This window comes from Staurois parvus, unplaced genomic scaffold (assembly GCF_062004578.1).
Source record: "Staurois parvus isolate SC_StPar_1 unplaced genomic scaffold, SC_StPar_1.0 ptg000656l, whole genome shotgun sequence".
In the NCBI taxonomy this organism is placed as follows: domain Eukaryota; kingdom Metazoa; phylum Chordata; class Amphibia; order Anura; family Ranidae; genus Staurois; species Staurois parvus.
In genome coordinates, this window is record NW_028318452.1 from 2596375 (window position 1) to 2615160 (window position 18786).

General features: G+C 41.0%; 1 protein-coding gene across 1 annotated transcript in view; it reads right to left on the reverse strand.

Moving 5' to 3' along the window:
- Positions 1-3765: 3765 nt before the first annotated feature.
- The window catches only part of LOC149448823 (proteinase-activated receptor 1-like), a 38327-nt gene continuing 23306 nt past the window's right edge, over positions 3766-18786 (reverse strand). The window contains exon 2 of the mRNA XM_089694222.1: positions 3766-16584. Within this exon, the coding sequence (XP_089550348.1) occupies positions 15386-16584 (1199 nt within the window). The 3' untranslated portion in view covers positions 3766-15385. The remainder of the gene's footprint in view (positions 16585-18786) is intronic.

Below are 18786 nucleotides of genomic sequence, written 5' to 3' on the forward strand. Positions count from 1 at the left end.
TATATTTCTTGGTTTTGCTTCAGAAACTGCATTTTTGATGTCACCCCACAAGTTTTCTATTGGATTAAGATCCGGGGATTGGGCTGGCCACTCCATAACATCAATCTTGTTGGTCTGGAACCAAGATGTTGCACGTTTACTGGTGTGTTTGGGGTCGTTGTCTTGTTGGAACGCCCATTTCAAGGGCATTTCCTCTTCAGCATAAGGCAGCATGACCTCTTCAAGTATTCTGATGTATTCAAACTGCTCCATGATCCCTGGTATGTGATAAATAGGCCCAACACCGTAGTATGAGAAACATCCCCATATCATGATGCTTGCGCAACCATGCTTCACTGTCTTCACAGTGTACTGTGGCTTGAATTCAGTGTTTGGGGGTCGTCTGACAAACTGTCTCCGGCCACTAGACCCAAAAAGAACAATCTTACTTTCATCGGTCCACAAAATGTTGCGCCATTTCTCTTTAGGCCAGTCAATGTGCTCTTTGGCAAATTGTAACCTCTTCAGCACGTCTTTTTTTCAACAGTGGGACTTTGTGGGAGCTTCTTGCAGATAGCTTGGCTTCACATAGGTGTCTTCTAATTGTAACAGTACTCACAGGTAACTTTAGACCTTCTTTGATCTTCCTGGAGCTGATTGTTGGCTGAGTCCTTGCCATTTTGGATATTCTTCTATCCATTCAAATGGTAGTTTTTCGCTTTCTTCCACGTCTTTCAGGTTTTGGTTGCCATTTTAAAGCATTTTAGCTGAGCAGCCTATCATTTTCTGCACTTCTTTATATGTTTTCCCCTCTCCAATCAACATTTTAATCAAGGTACGCTGTTCTTCTGAACAATGTCTGGAACAACCCATTTTCCTCAGAATTTCAGAGAGAAATACACTGTAACCAGCATGTACAACATTTGCTGCCTTCCTTCCTTAAATAAGGGCAATAATTGCCACCTGTTTTTCAAAGAATGAATGACCTCACTAATAGAACTCCACACTGCTATTATTTTGAATATGCCCCTTTCAATTAGTGATTCAATTACACAGAATCAGCAGCATGCATGTCATGACTGTTGGGTCTGTTGGATTTCTATTACTCTACTATACCTGCTAGTAAATTATTTGCCATGTAGAAATGTCATTTTTACCAAAAACAGTGACTGATCAGGTTAGTGATGTCTGACTGCTATTATTTTGAACACAACTGTATGTGTATATATATATATATATATATATATATATATATATATATATATATATATATATGTCATGCTTGGGGTTTTGCAGCTCAGTGGTAGCATCAAAACAGTGAGTTTACGCCACGCTAGAAATCATTTTTAGGTCTTCCCACCATCAATACAAAGCATGACCTCCATCCTCGTGGCTCTCTCTTGCAGCTTTACTGCTCTGATTAGCACCTCTTGGTCCCCTAGCCATCAAACATGTCCCAGTGTTCATGCAGAGATGCCGCACCTCAGCTCTGCGTCTTTCCTTGCAGCTCCCTAGCTGCTCTAGCGCTTATGGACTCTCTCTCTGGCTCAGGCCTTGGTCCGTCCCAGCCTGGACAGTCTGGTGCACAGCAGCACCTCTCATGGCTCCGAGCTCTAAGGCTAGGTTCACACCTATGCAGTTTGCGTTTGACCCATTTCTGCTTTGCATTTTGCATTGCATTTTTGATGCATTTTTGTCTGTTTTTTTATGCGTTTTGCATTTTGTTTTTGAGGCAGATTTAAAACACATCAAAAATGCGGCAAAAACACAGCAAAAAACAACTACATGCTTTTCTGCAGCATTTCCATTGAAGAATATAGAACCAAAAATGCTACTTTTTGCATTTAAAAAAGTCCCTGACCCTTTCCAAAAAATGCATTAGGTGAAAACGTGGAGATGTGAACGTGTCCCATAGGAAATCATGTTAAATGGACTGTAGTGCGTTTCTATAAAACGCTTCAGAAAACGCTTAGGTGTGAACGTAGGGCTACTCTGGCTCTCATGAAGCCAGCAAAAACTTGTGCCATTAGTGTACTTGCTTCTTACAAAACCACCATTTTAATCAGTGACACAGGGTCACCCTGCCACTATATATTTGGGTGCTGAAATTGAAATGATTGATGTCATGTTATTGTCACCGAAACACCAGCACTAAATTGGTCACAAGAAAACAAACTAATTTACTGAAAGCATTAGTGAATATTTCATGAGTGGCACAGAAGCTTTGTACATTTCGACAGGGGTGGCACCATTTGGGTGCTTTGGGGTGCTATAGAACCCCCAAAAATATTGCTAGCACTCCCATTTTTGCGACCAGGGCTGCCCACAGACTATAGGCAGTTGTTCACTGCCAGATTGGGCTCCATCAAGTTGCTGGGAGAACCGGCAGGAGATGCCCGCTGATCAGACTCCTATGACTGGTAGCCCATATAGACTCACTCTGTGTTTGTGGGCTGATCGAGATGGTGGGCGGGGAGGAGGTGTGGCCAAATCCGCCACATACACAGGTGGCCAATCTACTGAAAATGGGAGAGGACCCATAATCAACAAATTAAACAATCAGCGCATGGAAACAAATACAATAAATTGTCACGTCATATAGCAAAAAAATTACAGCAATCAAAACATTAAAATAAAAAAAATCATATGTAAATAAGGTCCTAAAGAAATATTGAAGAAAGTTCTCCATGATGGTAAACGTTATATAAGGTGCTTCTGTGCTCAAAAGTGCTCCTCTTACCAAACCGATGTGATAGAATGGGCAGCACAGTGGCTAAATGGTTAGCACTTCCGCCTGGCAGTACTAGGGTCATTGGTTCAAAAACCACGGTACCACCTGCCTAAAGTTTCCATGTTCTCCCTGTGCCTGCGTGGGTTTCCTCCAGGTACTCCAGTTTCCTACCACACTCCAAAGACATGCTGGTAGGTTAACTGGATCCTGTCTAAACTGGTCCTAGTATGTGTATGTATGAATGTGAGTTAGAGACCTTAGATTGTACACCACTTGAGGGTTAGGGACTGATGTGAATGTACAATATATATATGTAAAGCGCTGCGTAAATTGACGGCGCTATATAAGTACCTGAAATAAATAAAAAAATAAATAATAAAGAAAAAAAAAGCCCTTGAATCCAAAATCCAGGTTGGCATCCTCATTGTCAGACGGATGAATAACCTCATCACAGGAGTATATGGTCTCACCAGGTATCAGCCTTAGCCTCTAGTGTCGCTCACCGCGATCATATGTGCAAAGTACAAACAGGGAGAAGTCTTGAAGTGTAGTAAGATGAAGAATGACTTTTATTTAAAACATATTGCACTTACATTCGGTTGAATTAAATCAAACAGTATATAAAAAAAGCAGTCAGCCTGCATGGTGGTGCGCGATGACGTCCCACTCAGACTCTGCTTGACGCGTTTCCTCAAAACCGGCGTCCTCTGGGATTGGAGATCAGTTCCTACAGAGCACCACTGGATTGCTTGGCATATGGGTATGTTCTTTGTGCAGAACACACCAGAAACAAAAGGGGGGGGGGGGTAGGTGACTTCCTTTTATTCCCTATTTTTTTTTTTTTTTTTAATTTCTACCTGACTATGCTTTGGTAGTCAAAATGTCAGTGTATTGTGGAAAAATGGCCCAGCCCAAAAGAATCATCTGATATTCTATTGCTGATCTTTGGGTAAACTCAAACTGACTTTACTGTTTATACAATTGGCAAAATGAAAATTGCCAAGAAATTGGATTTTTCTCTTGTGATATCTAATAAAGTAACACCCAATAAAACAAACAGTGAATGGCACATTTATTTATTTGAGCAAATGCATCCCAGGATTTGAGCCAAAGGTATAGAGTACATTAAATAGACAAACAATACAAAATGTCCTGAAAACAAAGTATTTACATATATTTACAGTAAACGTGTGCAAACATAAACCTTTCATATACACTGAATACAAAGTAAACAGGTTGAGCCTAATCAGTAAAGAGATTTGGTGATGGAAAAAAAAATGATGTGAATAACTGCTGTACCAGAGAAGGGTTCAGATTACTAGATTTACAGTGGAGGACATTTAAAAGAGGGAATAATATGGAAATAAATAGTTTCACTGCACAATAAACAATATGCAGTTTTATTAGAGTCAGTATTAAACCCAAAAACAAACATATTATATTGCGGCTTACCAACACCAAGTGCCCGGTCATACCGATGCGATTGCAGGTGTGATTTGGGAATTGAAATTGCACCTGAAATCGCATCCAATGAATGTGAATGTCAGTGTCTTAACGTGTGATTTGCTGCAGCGCGATTTCTAAAATAGTTCTTGCATTACTTTTTCTGCAGTTTAGTTGCGATTTCCCATACATAGAATATAATACAAATTGCACTGCAAATTGAAAGAAATTGTTGAAAATCTTCACAAGCAGCAATAAAGTCTTCAGAAATCGCACCTGAAATCGCGCTGAAATTGCACACAAATTGGGCGATTTTAAATCACAGCAGTGAGACTGGTGACTTAGTCCTGGTTCACATCACTGCAACTTCAAGAGCGCCATGAGATTTTCAAATCATACCTGAAGCTGCATCTAATGTATTTCTATGGCACGGTCTTAATCAGTGCGATTTGAAGTAGCGCAATTTCAAAATTAGTTCTTGCACTACTTTTTTCCGATTTCATTGCAACTTACATTGACTTCTGTTTACACCCCGGTCACATCAAGCCCGACTTTGAAATCGTGCGACTTACAGTGAAGTCGCATGATTTCAAAGTCGGGGACATGCCAATTTCAAGTGCAAAGATTTTCAAGACACTTGACACAGAAATCATGCAAATCGCATAAAAAGAAGTGCATGTACTACTTTAGAAATTGGTGCGGCTCCAACCAAGTCAGAACCGCACCGATATGACCGCAGTAATTGTGGACAATAGGGTGGGACTTGGCATGTGATTTGCAAGTCGCCTAGCATGCAAATTGCATGTCAAATTGCACCCGATGTGACCGGGGGCTTAATGAAGTTGCAAGCCACAGTGAAAATGGGAGGTACAAATCGCAATGATCTGCAGCTTTGAAATTGTGCTACTTCAAGTGAAATAGCGCGTTTACAAAGCTGTATTCAGTTTGAACCAAGGCTTAGATGTGATGGCTGCATTCGTTTTCTTTTTTAGTCTTTCCTTTATTTTCATCTGGTGATCCATCCAGTAAGTCTGTTTTTTTTTGGGGGGGGGGTTTTAAAGAACAAGCTCCATTCTAGATGTATCAGTTACGGAGAATAAACAAACCATTTACCACTGACAGGGGTGCTTACAATGATCAGTTTTTATTTATTTATTTATTTATATAAAACCTTTATCCTAAAAGGAAAAAAAAACTTTTGCTGTAACTGATTATAAAGTGTGAGCTGGAGTTTGGCTTCAGTTTGTTAGTATATTTAAATCTGCTCGTACATTTAACACTCCCCTTCCCCAAGACTGACAATTCTGCCATGCCCCCCTGTGCTCATTCATCCACTCTAATACAGGAGGGGTGTTACTGGCCAGATTACCAGGTGAAAACAGAGGGGGAAAAGCCTAAGAAAAAAAAGCTAATGTAGCCACCACATCCAATGATTGTTAAGCTGCAATATATTAAATTTTTGGTTTTCGGTTTCATACCAATAGACCTCCCAAAAACAAAACATAAAAAAGATATACAGTGTTGCATTATAAATAATATGGATGTATAAAAAAGCAATACATAGAAAATGCCAGTTTTTAGCTTCAGTACATTTTATACGTTTTCTTGATTTTATTAAAAGTCACAACTTCTTATCGCAAAGCAAATGAAAGATAAATTGCTTACAGTGTTACTAAACCATGGACCCTGCGTTCACTATATCTGGTCTCCCACAGTACACGGAAATGCAATTATTTTAGTAAATATAAACTGCTAAATACCCTTTCTCTTCAGCACTATATACCAGTCTTGTGACTTCTACCAGTGTCCAGCTGAGTACTAGTTAATCTTGCAGGAGGAGTTTGCATTCCTCTCTGACTGTCCTATGAGGCTGCATGACCGCCAACCCTCTGTCTGTACAGTGCTGATTGACCCTGTGCTGATCACATGCAACCTCCCAAAAAAAAAACACTCTAGCCATACACACCAAACAGAGCATGTGCAGTGTTTCTTAGAGCCCTGTACTGTCAGCAGATTGTCTGAGGACTGTGGAAGAAAGGGAGGATCAGAGAAGACAGAAGACAGGATCAAACAGCGTTTTTACATAATGTGGAGGATTAACCCTTTAGGTTCCACATTGAGTATAACAAGCATGCTTTACTGCATATATATGCTGATTTTACTTCAAAGAAGAGTTTGTTGTGGCTTCACAGCCAGTTTCCTACTGCAGATGTTCTTTGTGAATGGGCTGCAGTCCTCTGGGACCTGTGAAATGTCCCAGAGTGCTGCGGGGGGAAGGAGTGGGGGGGGGCTGCGGCGAACTGAAAGTGGGAGCGGATACCTGTCAAAACCAGGTACCCGCTCCCCTTGCCCCCCAAAAAAGTGCCACGTCTCAGGAGAGGGGAGAGGAGGTAGATAAGCTTCCACTTTTGGAAGGAACTCTGTTTTAACAACACTGTGATTTTGAAAATCAGTCCAATGATCACTATTCTAGACCAGAAAAAGTGGAAGTGTCAAAGCAGCACTGTCCACGGACCTCCAAATCTTTGTTATGACGGGACCCCACAAGGGTTGTTTCCCTGTAAAAATATTCTGAGTAGGAAAGTACCCCGGAAACCCATATATACATTCACTGGAATCCCGACTAGCAGGTTCCACAGATGATTCTATTTGTTTCCTGCCCTTGTATAGTGGTAACATATTCAGCAACACAGATCCTTTCACATGAGTGACTGTTTTCCAACGCCCCGCTGTCCTCCCAATGCCTTGCACGAGCTCAGGCCACCAACAAACGTTTATCTACACTAGAAGGATTGTGGGGGCATGCAATTAACATAATAGCATGTCTTTGGATTGTGAGAGGAAAACCAATCACCTTGTCGAAGACCAAGTAAACATGGGGAGAACTTTCAAACTCCATAGAATGGTGTCTCCGGCAAACTCAAACCCAGCACTTTCCAGACCAGTACTTCCCAATTTTACTGTTCAGGTGATGCTAACAGCTGTTTTACGCCTCTTTCACATGAGCGTTCCGTATGTCCGTTTTTCATCTGTCCGTTTATGGTTGAAAAACAGACCCCCATGTATTTCTATGGACTTTCGAATGTAAACGGATGAACATCTTTTTACATCCGTTAACCACTTGAGCTCCAGAGGATGTACCCCCCTTAATGACCAGGCCTCTTTTTGCTACTCGGCGCTGCACTAATTCAACTGATAATTGCGCGGTCATGCAATGCTGCACCCAAACAATATTTACGTCTTTTTTTTCACACAAATAGAGCTTTCTTTCGGTGTAATTTGATCACCTGTGCGCTTTTCATTTTTCACGCTATAAACAAAAAAAGACCCAAAATTTTGAAGAAAAACAATATTTTTTATTTTCAGCTATAAAAAATATATAGTAAACTCAAAGTTGGTTATAAATTTAGGCCAAAATGTATTCTGCTCCATGTTTTTGGTAAACAAAATCCCAATAAGTGTATATTGATTGCTTTGTGTGGAAGTTATAGCGTCTACAAACTATGGTATAAATACTGCAATTTACACCATTTTTCTGCTATACAGCGCTGCGCTAGTTTAACGGACAATTGCGCGGTCATGCAATACGGTACATAAATTAAGTTTACATCCTTTTTTTCCCCACAAATTGAGCTTTCTTTCGGTGGTATTTGATTGCCTGTGCGGTTTTTATTTTTTGCGCTATAAAAAAAAAAGGCTGACAATTTTGAGGAAAAAAAAACAATATTTTGGATTTTTTGCTATAAAACATGTCCAGTAAAAAAAAAATGCAAAAATCAAATTTAGTCATAAATTTCTGCCAAAATGCATTCTGCGACATGTCTTTGCTAAAAAAAAAAAAACAATACGTGTAAATTAATTGGTTTACGTGAAAGTTATAGCGTTTACAAATGGCGGGAAAGATACTGGGATTTTTAGGGTTTTTTTTATACTAATAATGGCGGCGATCAGCGAATTATGGCGGCGATCAGGGACTTATGGCAGCGACCAGCGACTTATGGCAGGACTGCGGCGGACATTCTGACATTGGGGGGTACTGACTTGGGTCACTGACATCCCCAAAAACACTAATACAGTGATCAGTACAAAAAAAACAAAAACTGACACTGTACTAATGGCAATGGGGAGGAAGGGGTTAACTTTATTTTGCAGGGAAGGGTTATAGGAGTGAGTGGAGTGTTTTACTAGGGGGTGGGGGTGTGTACTGGGTGGGACAAGGCTGATCGAGAAAGAGAAACTGTTCTTTCTCGATCAGCTCATCCTCGAGCTGACAGGGAAGTGACAGACAGCACAGCTACTGCAGCTGTGCTCTCTGTCACTGTTTGCCGCCGATCGCTGGGACATAGCCGCTAAGGAGCGGCTGTGACCCGGCGACTGACATCTGCGGCGGTGATCCGCGGGACAAATAGGGCGGCGGCGCGCCTCGCGCGCGCCCCCTATTTGTTTACAAAACACATGTTTTAAAACGTGGTTTTGCCTGCGAGTGCCGCCCTGCCGCCGTATATGTACAGTGGCTGGGCGGCATGCGTTTAATATCTACATCCGTTAACATCTGTTTTATTTTAACGGAAGAAAACCCTATTTTTCTTCCGCAAAAAAACCCAGAACAGACAAAAAACAGATGTCAAAGGATGTAAACCAATGTAAACAGATGACAAACAGATGTAAATGGATGACAAATGGATGAAAAAAACAGATGAAAAATGGATGAAAAAAATGGATGTAAACAGATGACAAATGGATGAAAAAAATAATGTAAACAGATGACAAACAGATGTAAATGGATGAAAAAACTAATGAAAAATCGATGAAAAAAATGGATGTAAACGGATGAAAAAACTAATGAAAAATGGATGAAAAATGGATGTAAACGGATGAAAAAATGGATGTAAACATATGAAAAAACAGATGTAAATGGATGAAAAACAGATGAAAAATGGATGTAAATGGATGACAAACAGATGAAAAAATGAGTGAAAAATGGAAGAAAAAACGGATGTAAACAGATAAAATACAGATGTAAACGGATGAAAAAATGGTTGCAAATAGATAACAAACGGATGAAAAAAATTTATAAAAAATGGATGAAAAGACGAATGTAAACAAATGAAAAACAGATGTAAATGGATGAAAAAATGGATGTAAACACATCCGTTTTTTTCTTTGAAAAAATGTGATTGAACTGAAGAAAAAAAACGGAACACCTCTGTGAAAGGACTCTTAGGGTTCTCGTCATATAATCACTTTGGAGTTTATACACAGATATTGATGATTACTACACCTGTGCTGCTCCAATGGGCATCACACATATACTCTATTAGTAGTCCATGAGAAGAGGATGCTGCTGCCTTGAGATCAGGGGACACTTCAGCTTCTGTACCTACAAGCGTGGTCAGATATGTATGCACGGTTTGGCAGCTCTCTGGCATCAGAAATGGCCTGTAAGTCTACAAACATAAAATTTCCTGTTTCTGTGAATAGAAATAAGAGGATGGAGGAGATGGGTGGACCTGGTGGATGCTTTTGGAACTGCTTAAAGTATGGTGGAGTGGAGGAGGCAATAATAATTAGCAGACCAGTAGGAGCTTCATCAACCCATGAAATCCAGACATCTAATATCTGTAGGTCCCTTAAAGTAGAGGCACACCCAATCACTAAAATAATATATAAATTTCATGTGTTAATGCACCAATGCATGTAATATAGATTGTCATGTGTTCCAGCAGCAAGGTGCTGTGAATGGATCCTTTTGGTATACATCTACATAGCAGGATGGGATTGCTTAATACTGTTTATATTAATTCTATGGTAAGTGCACCTGGTGTGTGCACTGCCATCAGCAATCACACAGCAGGACCGAGGAGGAGGAGGAGGCAAATGAAGATAGGCTTTGTATCTCATGCCACCCCTTGCTATAAAACCAACAGGAAACCCCATTAGACCTCATTCACACTTTGCAATTCTGCCCAGGACTCCAAATCACATGACAATCACGGCAAAACGCACCATGCGTGTTTGGGTGCCATTCATTCTTACTGGCACCTCAAGCACAGTGCAATTTTGCCATGATTGTCGCATGACAGAATCGTGCTGTAAAACGCATCGGGCAAAGCTGTCACTTAAAGGAAGCGCCTACTCCTTTTTGGGCGACAAGTTTGCCACATGATTCTGTTGCATGGCAAAACAGCGCCGCGTTTAAGGTGCCATTAAAAATGAATGTCACCTAAACGTGCATGTTGCGTTTTGCCATGATTGCAGTGTGAACTGTGGGCGGAATCGTGGCGGTTCTGGCCACAATTCGAAATCGCAAAGTGTAAATGCAGCCTTATGGTAGGGAATAGAAAAGAAATGTTCCATACCATTCCTCTTACGGTAGGGAATAGGGAAGAAATGTTCCATACCATCCCCCTTACGGTAGGGAACAGGGAAGAAATGTTCCATACCATCCCCCTTACGGTAGGGAACAGGGAAGAAATGTTCCATACCATCCCCCTTACGGTAGGGAACAGGGAGGAAATGTTCCATACCATCCCCCTTACGGTAGGGAATAGGGAGGAAATGTTGCATACCATCCACCTTACGGTAGGGAATATGGAAGAAATGTTCCATACCATCCCCCTTATGGTAGAGAATGGACAAGAAATGTTCCATACCAACCCCCTTACGGTAGGGAACAGGGAAGAAATGTTTCATACCATCGCCTTTATGGTAGGGAATAGGGAGGAAATGTTCCATACCATCCCCCTTATGGTAGGGAACAGGGAGGAAATGTTCCATACCATCCCCCTTATGGTAGGGAACAGGGAGGAAATGTTCCATACCATCCCCCTTACGGTAGGGAACAGGGAAGAAATGTTCCATACCATACCTCTTACAGTAAGGAATAGGGAAGAAATGTTCCATACCATCCCCCTTATGGTAAGGAATAGGGAAGAAATGTTCCATACCATCCCCTTTACGGTAGGGAACAGGGAAGAAATGTTCCATACCATCCCCCTTACGGTAAGAAATAGGGAAGAAATGTTCCATACCATCCCCCTTACGGTAGGGAACAGGGAAGAAATGTTCCATACCATCCCCCTTACGGTAGGGAACAGGGAAGAAATGTTCCATACCATCCCCTTTACGGTAGGGAATAGGGAAGAAATGTTCCATACCATCCCCCTTACCGTAGGGAACAGGGAAGAAACGTTCCATACCATCCCCTTTACGGTAGGGAATAGGGAAGAAATGTTCCATACCATCCCCTTTACGGTAGGGAATAGGGAAGAAATGTTCCATACCATCCCCCTTACCGTAGGGAACAGGGAAGAAACGTTCCATACCATGGCCCTTACGATAGGGAATAGGGAAGAAATGTTCCATACCATCCCCCTTATGGTAGGGATAGCTTCATCACTGAGTACAGGATTTGGGAAGTAATGTTCCATATCATACGTAGGATCCTGGACCACCACATCTTTATTTCAGCATTCATATCTTGCAGAGGCCAGCTCTGATGTGAATTCTAAAATCTACACAGAATATTGACATAATGCCATCCTAGAGAGGTTATTCAGAGTATGTATGTGCTAGAGATACATTTTGTACAGTAACATCATACTGTTTATAAGAGAGGGGAAATAATGATACAAACACCAAGCCACAACTACGTGCATAGAAGATAAATATGGACAGCAAGATACAATACGTGGTTTTCATTTTTCTTTAACAGTCATAACATATAGAAGAATTTGCGTCAACTCTTTCTCGGTCACGCCTTCAACATAGTTCACATTTACATCGCCTCGGTAGATACATTTTACACAATAATATTTAGAAAAAGTGACAATGACACATGAAACGTCACAGACACTCATACACAACACGTGACATTTTCTGTATATAGAGAAAAGGTTCTTCATGGAAAGTTTTGAAGAAAGAACACAAGGTTCGTTATGGAAACCTGGATTCATATACAGTCAGAGCAGTTTTATAAACTCATAAAAGATTTTCTGTATAGTTGGGTTTAACATCAGCTGAAAGTCGACATGGCTATTTGTGATTACTGAGAAGAGAAGATTCGGATATTCTTCTGTCGTCAATAAAACATCTCAGGCTCAATATCTCCCTGCCACCAGTGGGAGCAGGCCCTTTAAGTGGGGGGAAATGCTGAAAATTGGTAGGAGGGGCTTCATTTGTTCACTGTGATTGGCTGCACAGTGGATGTAATCAGAAGCCCATCCTACCATTTCCCAATCCTTGGTAGTTGACGTGAGATGTTGGTGACAGCTCAGTCACAGTTCTGGGGGACCAAATGAGTGCACTCCAGAAGATGACAGTGACGCGTACAGGTGGTGGCTAAGCGTTCATGCCCACCAGCTGCAGCATATATGTATAATGCTGTTGTAAAAAGGGTTAAAAGTACCTGCTGGCTCCAATTTTAGAATTAGTGGTTCTTGGATTCTACATTGGTTTGTATGCCTCTGTACTCGCCCAAAGTCTATACATAGTTGTGACAACTGGAAGGATGAAATGTAGATTACAGTGCTAAAGTATGGCTAAACCTAACAACAAAAAAAGTGTAATATATTGCAGCTTACCAGTCCTTAAATGTGGTGGCTGCATTAGTTTTTGTTTCATGCTATAAACTTTTTATCAGCAAGTACAGGAAGTACTTGTTGATCTTGCTAGAAATGTATGATCCTTGTCACTTCTTGTCATCTCTCTTGTGCAATCTACTAGCCCTACCAAACCACCAGGTGACCAAAGGCAGACAAATTTGAAGTACAGTCTGTATGAAAACTATGGCTGCCACCATAGATACAGTGGAGAGATTAGTGTAGATACAAAGAGACAGGATAATCACATGAAAATAATTGCAAAAACTCTGAAAAATGAAAACGAATGCAGCTGCCTCATTCAAGAAATAGCTTCTTATTAATCAACACAACCAATTTATTAATCTTTCTCATCAAGAAAATTCTATGGAATAATATTCAAAATACGGCCCAAGGTACATGTAGTCATCCTCTGTTAGCTTGGTGTCCCTTATCGTCATGGCATAGAGCAGGGGTGTCAAACTCCATTTCATCGCTGGACGTTTCAGCATTCTGGTTGCCCTCAAAGCGCCAGTTGTATCTGTAAGACTAGATGCCCAGAGCACCCTACCCCCCATTACATCAGATGTCAAGAATCCCACACCCTCCCTAACATCACCATGCACCCCCTTTGGGGGCAGAGCTGGAAAGCAGAAAGTGCAGGGTCTGGAGGAGGGCCAGAGGAGGAGTGGAGTCAGTTACCAGAGTCTGCTGACTGCTGAGACCAGGGGAGGCAGAGATGAGGGGGTGCTGCTGCTGCTGCACTGAGAGGTACAGGATTTGGTAGAGGAGGTTTATTCTCCTCTGCTGCCTACTGTTGAGACAAGGTGAGGGCGGAGACAAGGGGGTACCTACAGAAGAGGTGCAAGGGCCACATGAAATGGCCTGGAGGCCGGATTCAGCCCACGGGCCTTGTGTTTCACACCTGTGGTATAGAGGAATGATTTGCCTATACTGTTTTTGTCTTTCACCACTGTTCTCTGACATATCAGGAAAAATTATATTGAAATTATGTATTTCTACTTCAGTATACAACCAAAGATCACTTCTATGGCAACTCAGTCCTATTTTTGTTCAGTGTCCTTCCATCAGACACTGTAGAGTAACACAGCCAGCTATTCTTAGCTATTCTGGTTTCCCGATCCTGCATGATCCATTATCTTTTGGTATTATACTTCTCCACTAGCATAACTTTAAATAGTCTGTAAACTTTAGGGGGAACTACAATCTTGAAATGTTTGTAAATTTGTTGCTAAATGTGTTACCATGTATATTTCGCAATATATATAGCATACAGTAGGTAGAGGAGACCAGGCATATTCTGATCTCACTGCAGACCTTCTGCAGTTTTTAACTGTATGATACCTTCAGTAGTTCCTGGCAGCCAAAAGCAACGTAGTCTTTGCCAAGGCAGAATCAGGAAATCAGATTTCTTTGTCCATGCTTTTTCAATTTTTTTTTATATGGTAGTGCCCTATTAATTCATGTGGTGTGACTTTTAATGCACTTCAAATCACTTTCACCCAGTTTTGAAATGTATTAGTGCTCCATATACCATCTTTATAATGCCTTATATAGGTTCAGTTCCTAGACAGAAAAGAAGACACATTCAATAGGTTTGTTTCTAGAGAGTAGTTCTTATAAAAGTGAGGTAAGTATTTGAATGTGGCTGATAGCTTAGAAGTGCATCCATGCCCATATTCTCCTCTAACATAATTAGCTAGGAGACTATGTTCACATGTACACATAGTGGAAAAGGAAAAACTTTCTTAGGGTTGTTATCCCTTAAAAGTCTAGATGTTCAGCAACCTAGAAGCTCCTTTCTGAATATCGTAAACAGGTGTCCCTTAGGAGGCCCAAAGCTAGATCCAGAACACAATGTCCCATTACACATTCCATCAGGCCTTGGAACACCTTGGAATCCCACTGGAAAGTCCTGAGCTTGTAGTATAAAAAAGGTATTCTGGGTTGGCCATCTCACCCTGTCACCCACAAACTAGGATGAGGGGAATTACATAAATGTAAAATTACTCTTTTTTTTTCTGCTTCAAGACTATCTACACCAGCCTTTCTCAGCCTTTTTATCATGGAGGAACCCTTAAAATAACTTTCTGGTCTCACGGAAACTCTGATAATATTTACTATGTCTGTGGCAGTACATTAGCAAGATGGTGAAACGAAACAATGCTCCATTACATTTGTGGTCATTGGGAAGACTACCCCCATTACAGATAACAATGCTCCATTACATTTGTGGTCATTGGGAAGACTACCCCCATTACAGATAGATACAAAGATCATTGTTGTTGATGGTTTCTTATATGCAAGGCAGAAACTGATGAATACTCAAGAAACCCTTAGAAAATCTCTTGAGGAACCCTAAGGTTGCAAGGAACCCTGGTTGAGAAAGGCTGATCTACACTGAAAGCACTTTCTGAACACAAACTCCAATTTGGTGGTTCTTAAATACATTTTATATCTTAATCTTTTGTATTTAACCTATCTACAAAGATTTGTTAATCATATGAACTGAAAACATCTGATCTGTAAAGGACCAACCCAAGCAACACAGTGACTTGATGTAAAACAAGTTATACTGTGCTTAAAGGAAAGTACAAGTCTACAACTGTTCAGCAAACCATGTAAGTAAAATTTAGGTCAGAAGTTTTCGGTAGACGCTATTTTTTGCACTGCTGACACCTGTCTCATTTTTGCTCATCAACTGACCACTGCTGCTTACAGGCTCAGCTAAGTTCTTGCAGCACACCAAACTGTACAAGTACCTTTGACATTGGGTGGAGCCATAGTAATAAATAATTGGGTCCAGACAGCAGCTGACACTGCTAATGCAGGCACAGAGAATGTAGGCAAAATACAGAGATTGGTTGGCTCCATGACTGAAGTACAAATAATGTATTAGAAAGATGAGATTGCTGGGCCCAAAGCACATGATGAAAACACAGAGCACCGCAATGGCCAAGACTAAGGCTCGGGTCTTCTTGCATGAGTTCTCAATGCTTTTGCTGCTCAAGCTGCGAATGATGCCAATATAACAGATGGTTGTAGTGATTAATGGTAACACAAAGAAGACCATGATGAAAGTGGTAAAATAGTACAGGTAAAATCCCTTGAGGTCCTTCAGGTCTTGTACATCATGGCAGGTGGTGATGCCCAACAAGGCATCATGTTTAGTTTGCTCATTCATGAAAAGGGGTGCACTGCTGGCAACGGACACAATCCAGATGAAGATGCAGACCAGCCAGGCTCTACTCATTGTGCGCCAGGAAAGAGAATGCATTGGATAAACAACCGCCAAGAACCGGTCCACACTTATACTTGTCATGAGCAGGATGGAGCAGTACATGTTAAAGTAAAATGCTGCCGTGACAAATTGACACATGACAGGTCCAAAGTGCCAATCATTTCCCGCAAATCGGTAAGCGATATTGAAGGGTAGAACACTGACAAAGAGGACGTCAGCCATGGCCAGGTTCAGCATATAGACAATGGCTGGCTTCCGGACCTTCATTTTAAACAAGAATATGATGATTGCCATGACATTGAGAGGAAGCGCCACAATGAATACCAAGGTGTACACCGATGGTACAAATCTGGTCAATAGCTGACCAGTCAGATACATATGAACCTGCTTTGTAATGTTGTTTGCTTCTCCCTTCACTATACTGCGGGTGCGAGGCTGTGTGGGCTCCATTCCTGATTCCTCTCCAGATGCATCTATGGCTTCATCAGGAAAACCTTCAATGTTGTCTATTGCATCATCCGGAAATTCTTCAAATTCATCAACAAAATCGTCAGGAATGTAAAAGGTTTTTGGATCAATACTGTAATTACCTGAAATGAAACAACAATAAATTAATATAAAATAAAAGAATGGGGAGAAATTCCAAGAAAAAAAATACAGTGTGAGTATAGCCAAATTTTTTTTCTTTTAGTTGTGGTAGAGTTGGGAGGAACCAAAACCCCTATCTGTTTATTTTTTGCTGTGTCTCACTGGGGGGAGAATTTCTCTTCACTTCCTGGTCTAGAGATGCAACAGGGATGAGAGGAAATCTTGCAAGAGTCTTACGGCTCTGCAGCTGCTAAACTCACATTTAGGAGCTGTTGAGCATTTTTTTCAGCAGCCCCTGAACTCACCCTAATATTTTCCTATGTGTCCATGTACACTATGTCGTTTACAGTTGTTTTTTTTAATGCAACAAACTTATGTTCAGACGTCGATTTTATCAGCGTTTCAAACGCAAAATGCTTGTAAATGCGTCTAAATGCGGCAAATCGTGTTTATAAGCGTTTGCATTTGAATTTTTTTAACTCTCCCAGTTCCCAATGCTGTCCAGAGCCTTTTTTCATCATGAAAAATGAATGCAAAGAGATTTCAAGGTGCTCAGATGGAGAAAACACTTAACACAGGATGTTCCTAAGAAAAAGTTCTGCCTTCAACTTTATGAAGCCTTTGCTGTATTTGTAAGATACGATTCATGTGATGAAATGACAACCACTGTATAGCACATGTGCAACCCAATAGGAAGCAGTTAAAACGAATAAAGGAAGCAATAAAAATAAATTCCCCTTTAAGATATAATCTGATGACTGTAAATTCCATACAAGGAATGTGTGAGCTGTTGAACCTTCTCAATATGACTGACAAACATTTCTGATATAATACTTCCTGTATATTCTACGGGGCTTACAACTGTTATCTTTTCCATATATTTAGCTTTCTATGTAAATATGTGAGTGCCAGTTCTTCAAGTAGCCCAACATACTGGATCCCACGTCATTATATTTACAAAAATTACCTGCAAGGCTCCGCAAAATTAAATCTGAACTTCAGACAAACAGCTAAGCACACAGATGAAATACATATTTTGCAAGATGATTGTCTTCCATTAACTACATCCAAAGGGATGCAGACATGGCAACTTTACTCGCTAGAAGACTGAGAGTGCAGCAGGGGATTACAATGAACCAGACCCCCTTCATTGTGGGGCTTTTTGTTCTGGGCCACATGTGAAAACCAGAAGCATTGACTTCAAGTGTTACTAAACCCCTGACCCTGCATTCACTATATCTGGTCTCCCACAGTACACACAACATGGAAATGCAATTATTTTAGTAGCTATAAACTGCTAAATACCTTTTCTCATTAACAGTTGGAGCAATCTTGTGGCTTCTATCAGTGTCCAGCTGAGCACATGTTAATGCTTGTAGGTGTTTTCTATAAGCTCTAGGAAGATGCAGAACCCCTGACCTCTGTCTGGACAGTGCTGATTGGCTCTGTGCTGATCACATGCACTCTCCCAAGAAAAAAAAAACCTCTCTAGCAATACTTACCAAACTGAGCATGTGTAGAGTGTCTCCACAGGATATGTCTTATCAGGAGATAAGAGGAAGCAGACATGGCACCTTTACTCCTTAGAAGACTGAGAGTGCAGCAGGGTATTATAATGAACCAGCCCCCTTCATTGTGGGGCTTTTTGTTCTGGGCCACATGTGAAAACCAGAAGCATTGACTTCAAGTGTTACTAAACCCAGGACCCTGCATTCACTATATCTGGTTTCCCACAGTAAACAAAGCATGGAAATGCAATTATTTTAGTAACTATAAACTGCTAAATACCTTTTCTCATCAGCAGTTAGAGCAGTCTTGTGACTTCTATCAGTATCCAGCTCCGCACATGTTAATGCTTGTAGGAGGAGTTTTCATTTTGCTCTAGGAGGATGCAGAACCCCTGACCTCTGTCTGGACAGTGCTGATTGGCCCTGTGCTGATCACATGCACTCCCTCAAGAAAAAAAAAAACCTCTCTAGCAATGCACACCAAACTGAGCATGTGCAGAGTGTCTCTACAGGATATGTCTTATCAGGAGATAAGAGGGGGGCACTGGAAGAAGGGGAGGATCAGAGAAGTCAGGATCAAACAGTATTTTACACAATGCAGAGGATTAACCCCTTAGGTTCCACAATGAGTATTACAAGCATGCTTTACTGCATTTACAGACTGATTTTACTGTTGTGCGTTTATTAACACTTTCA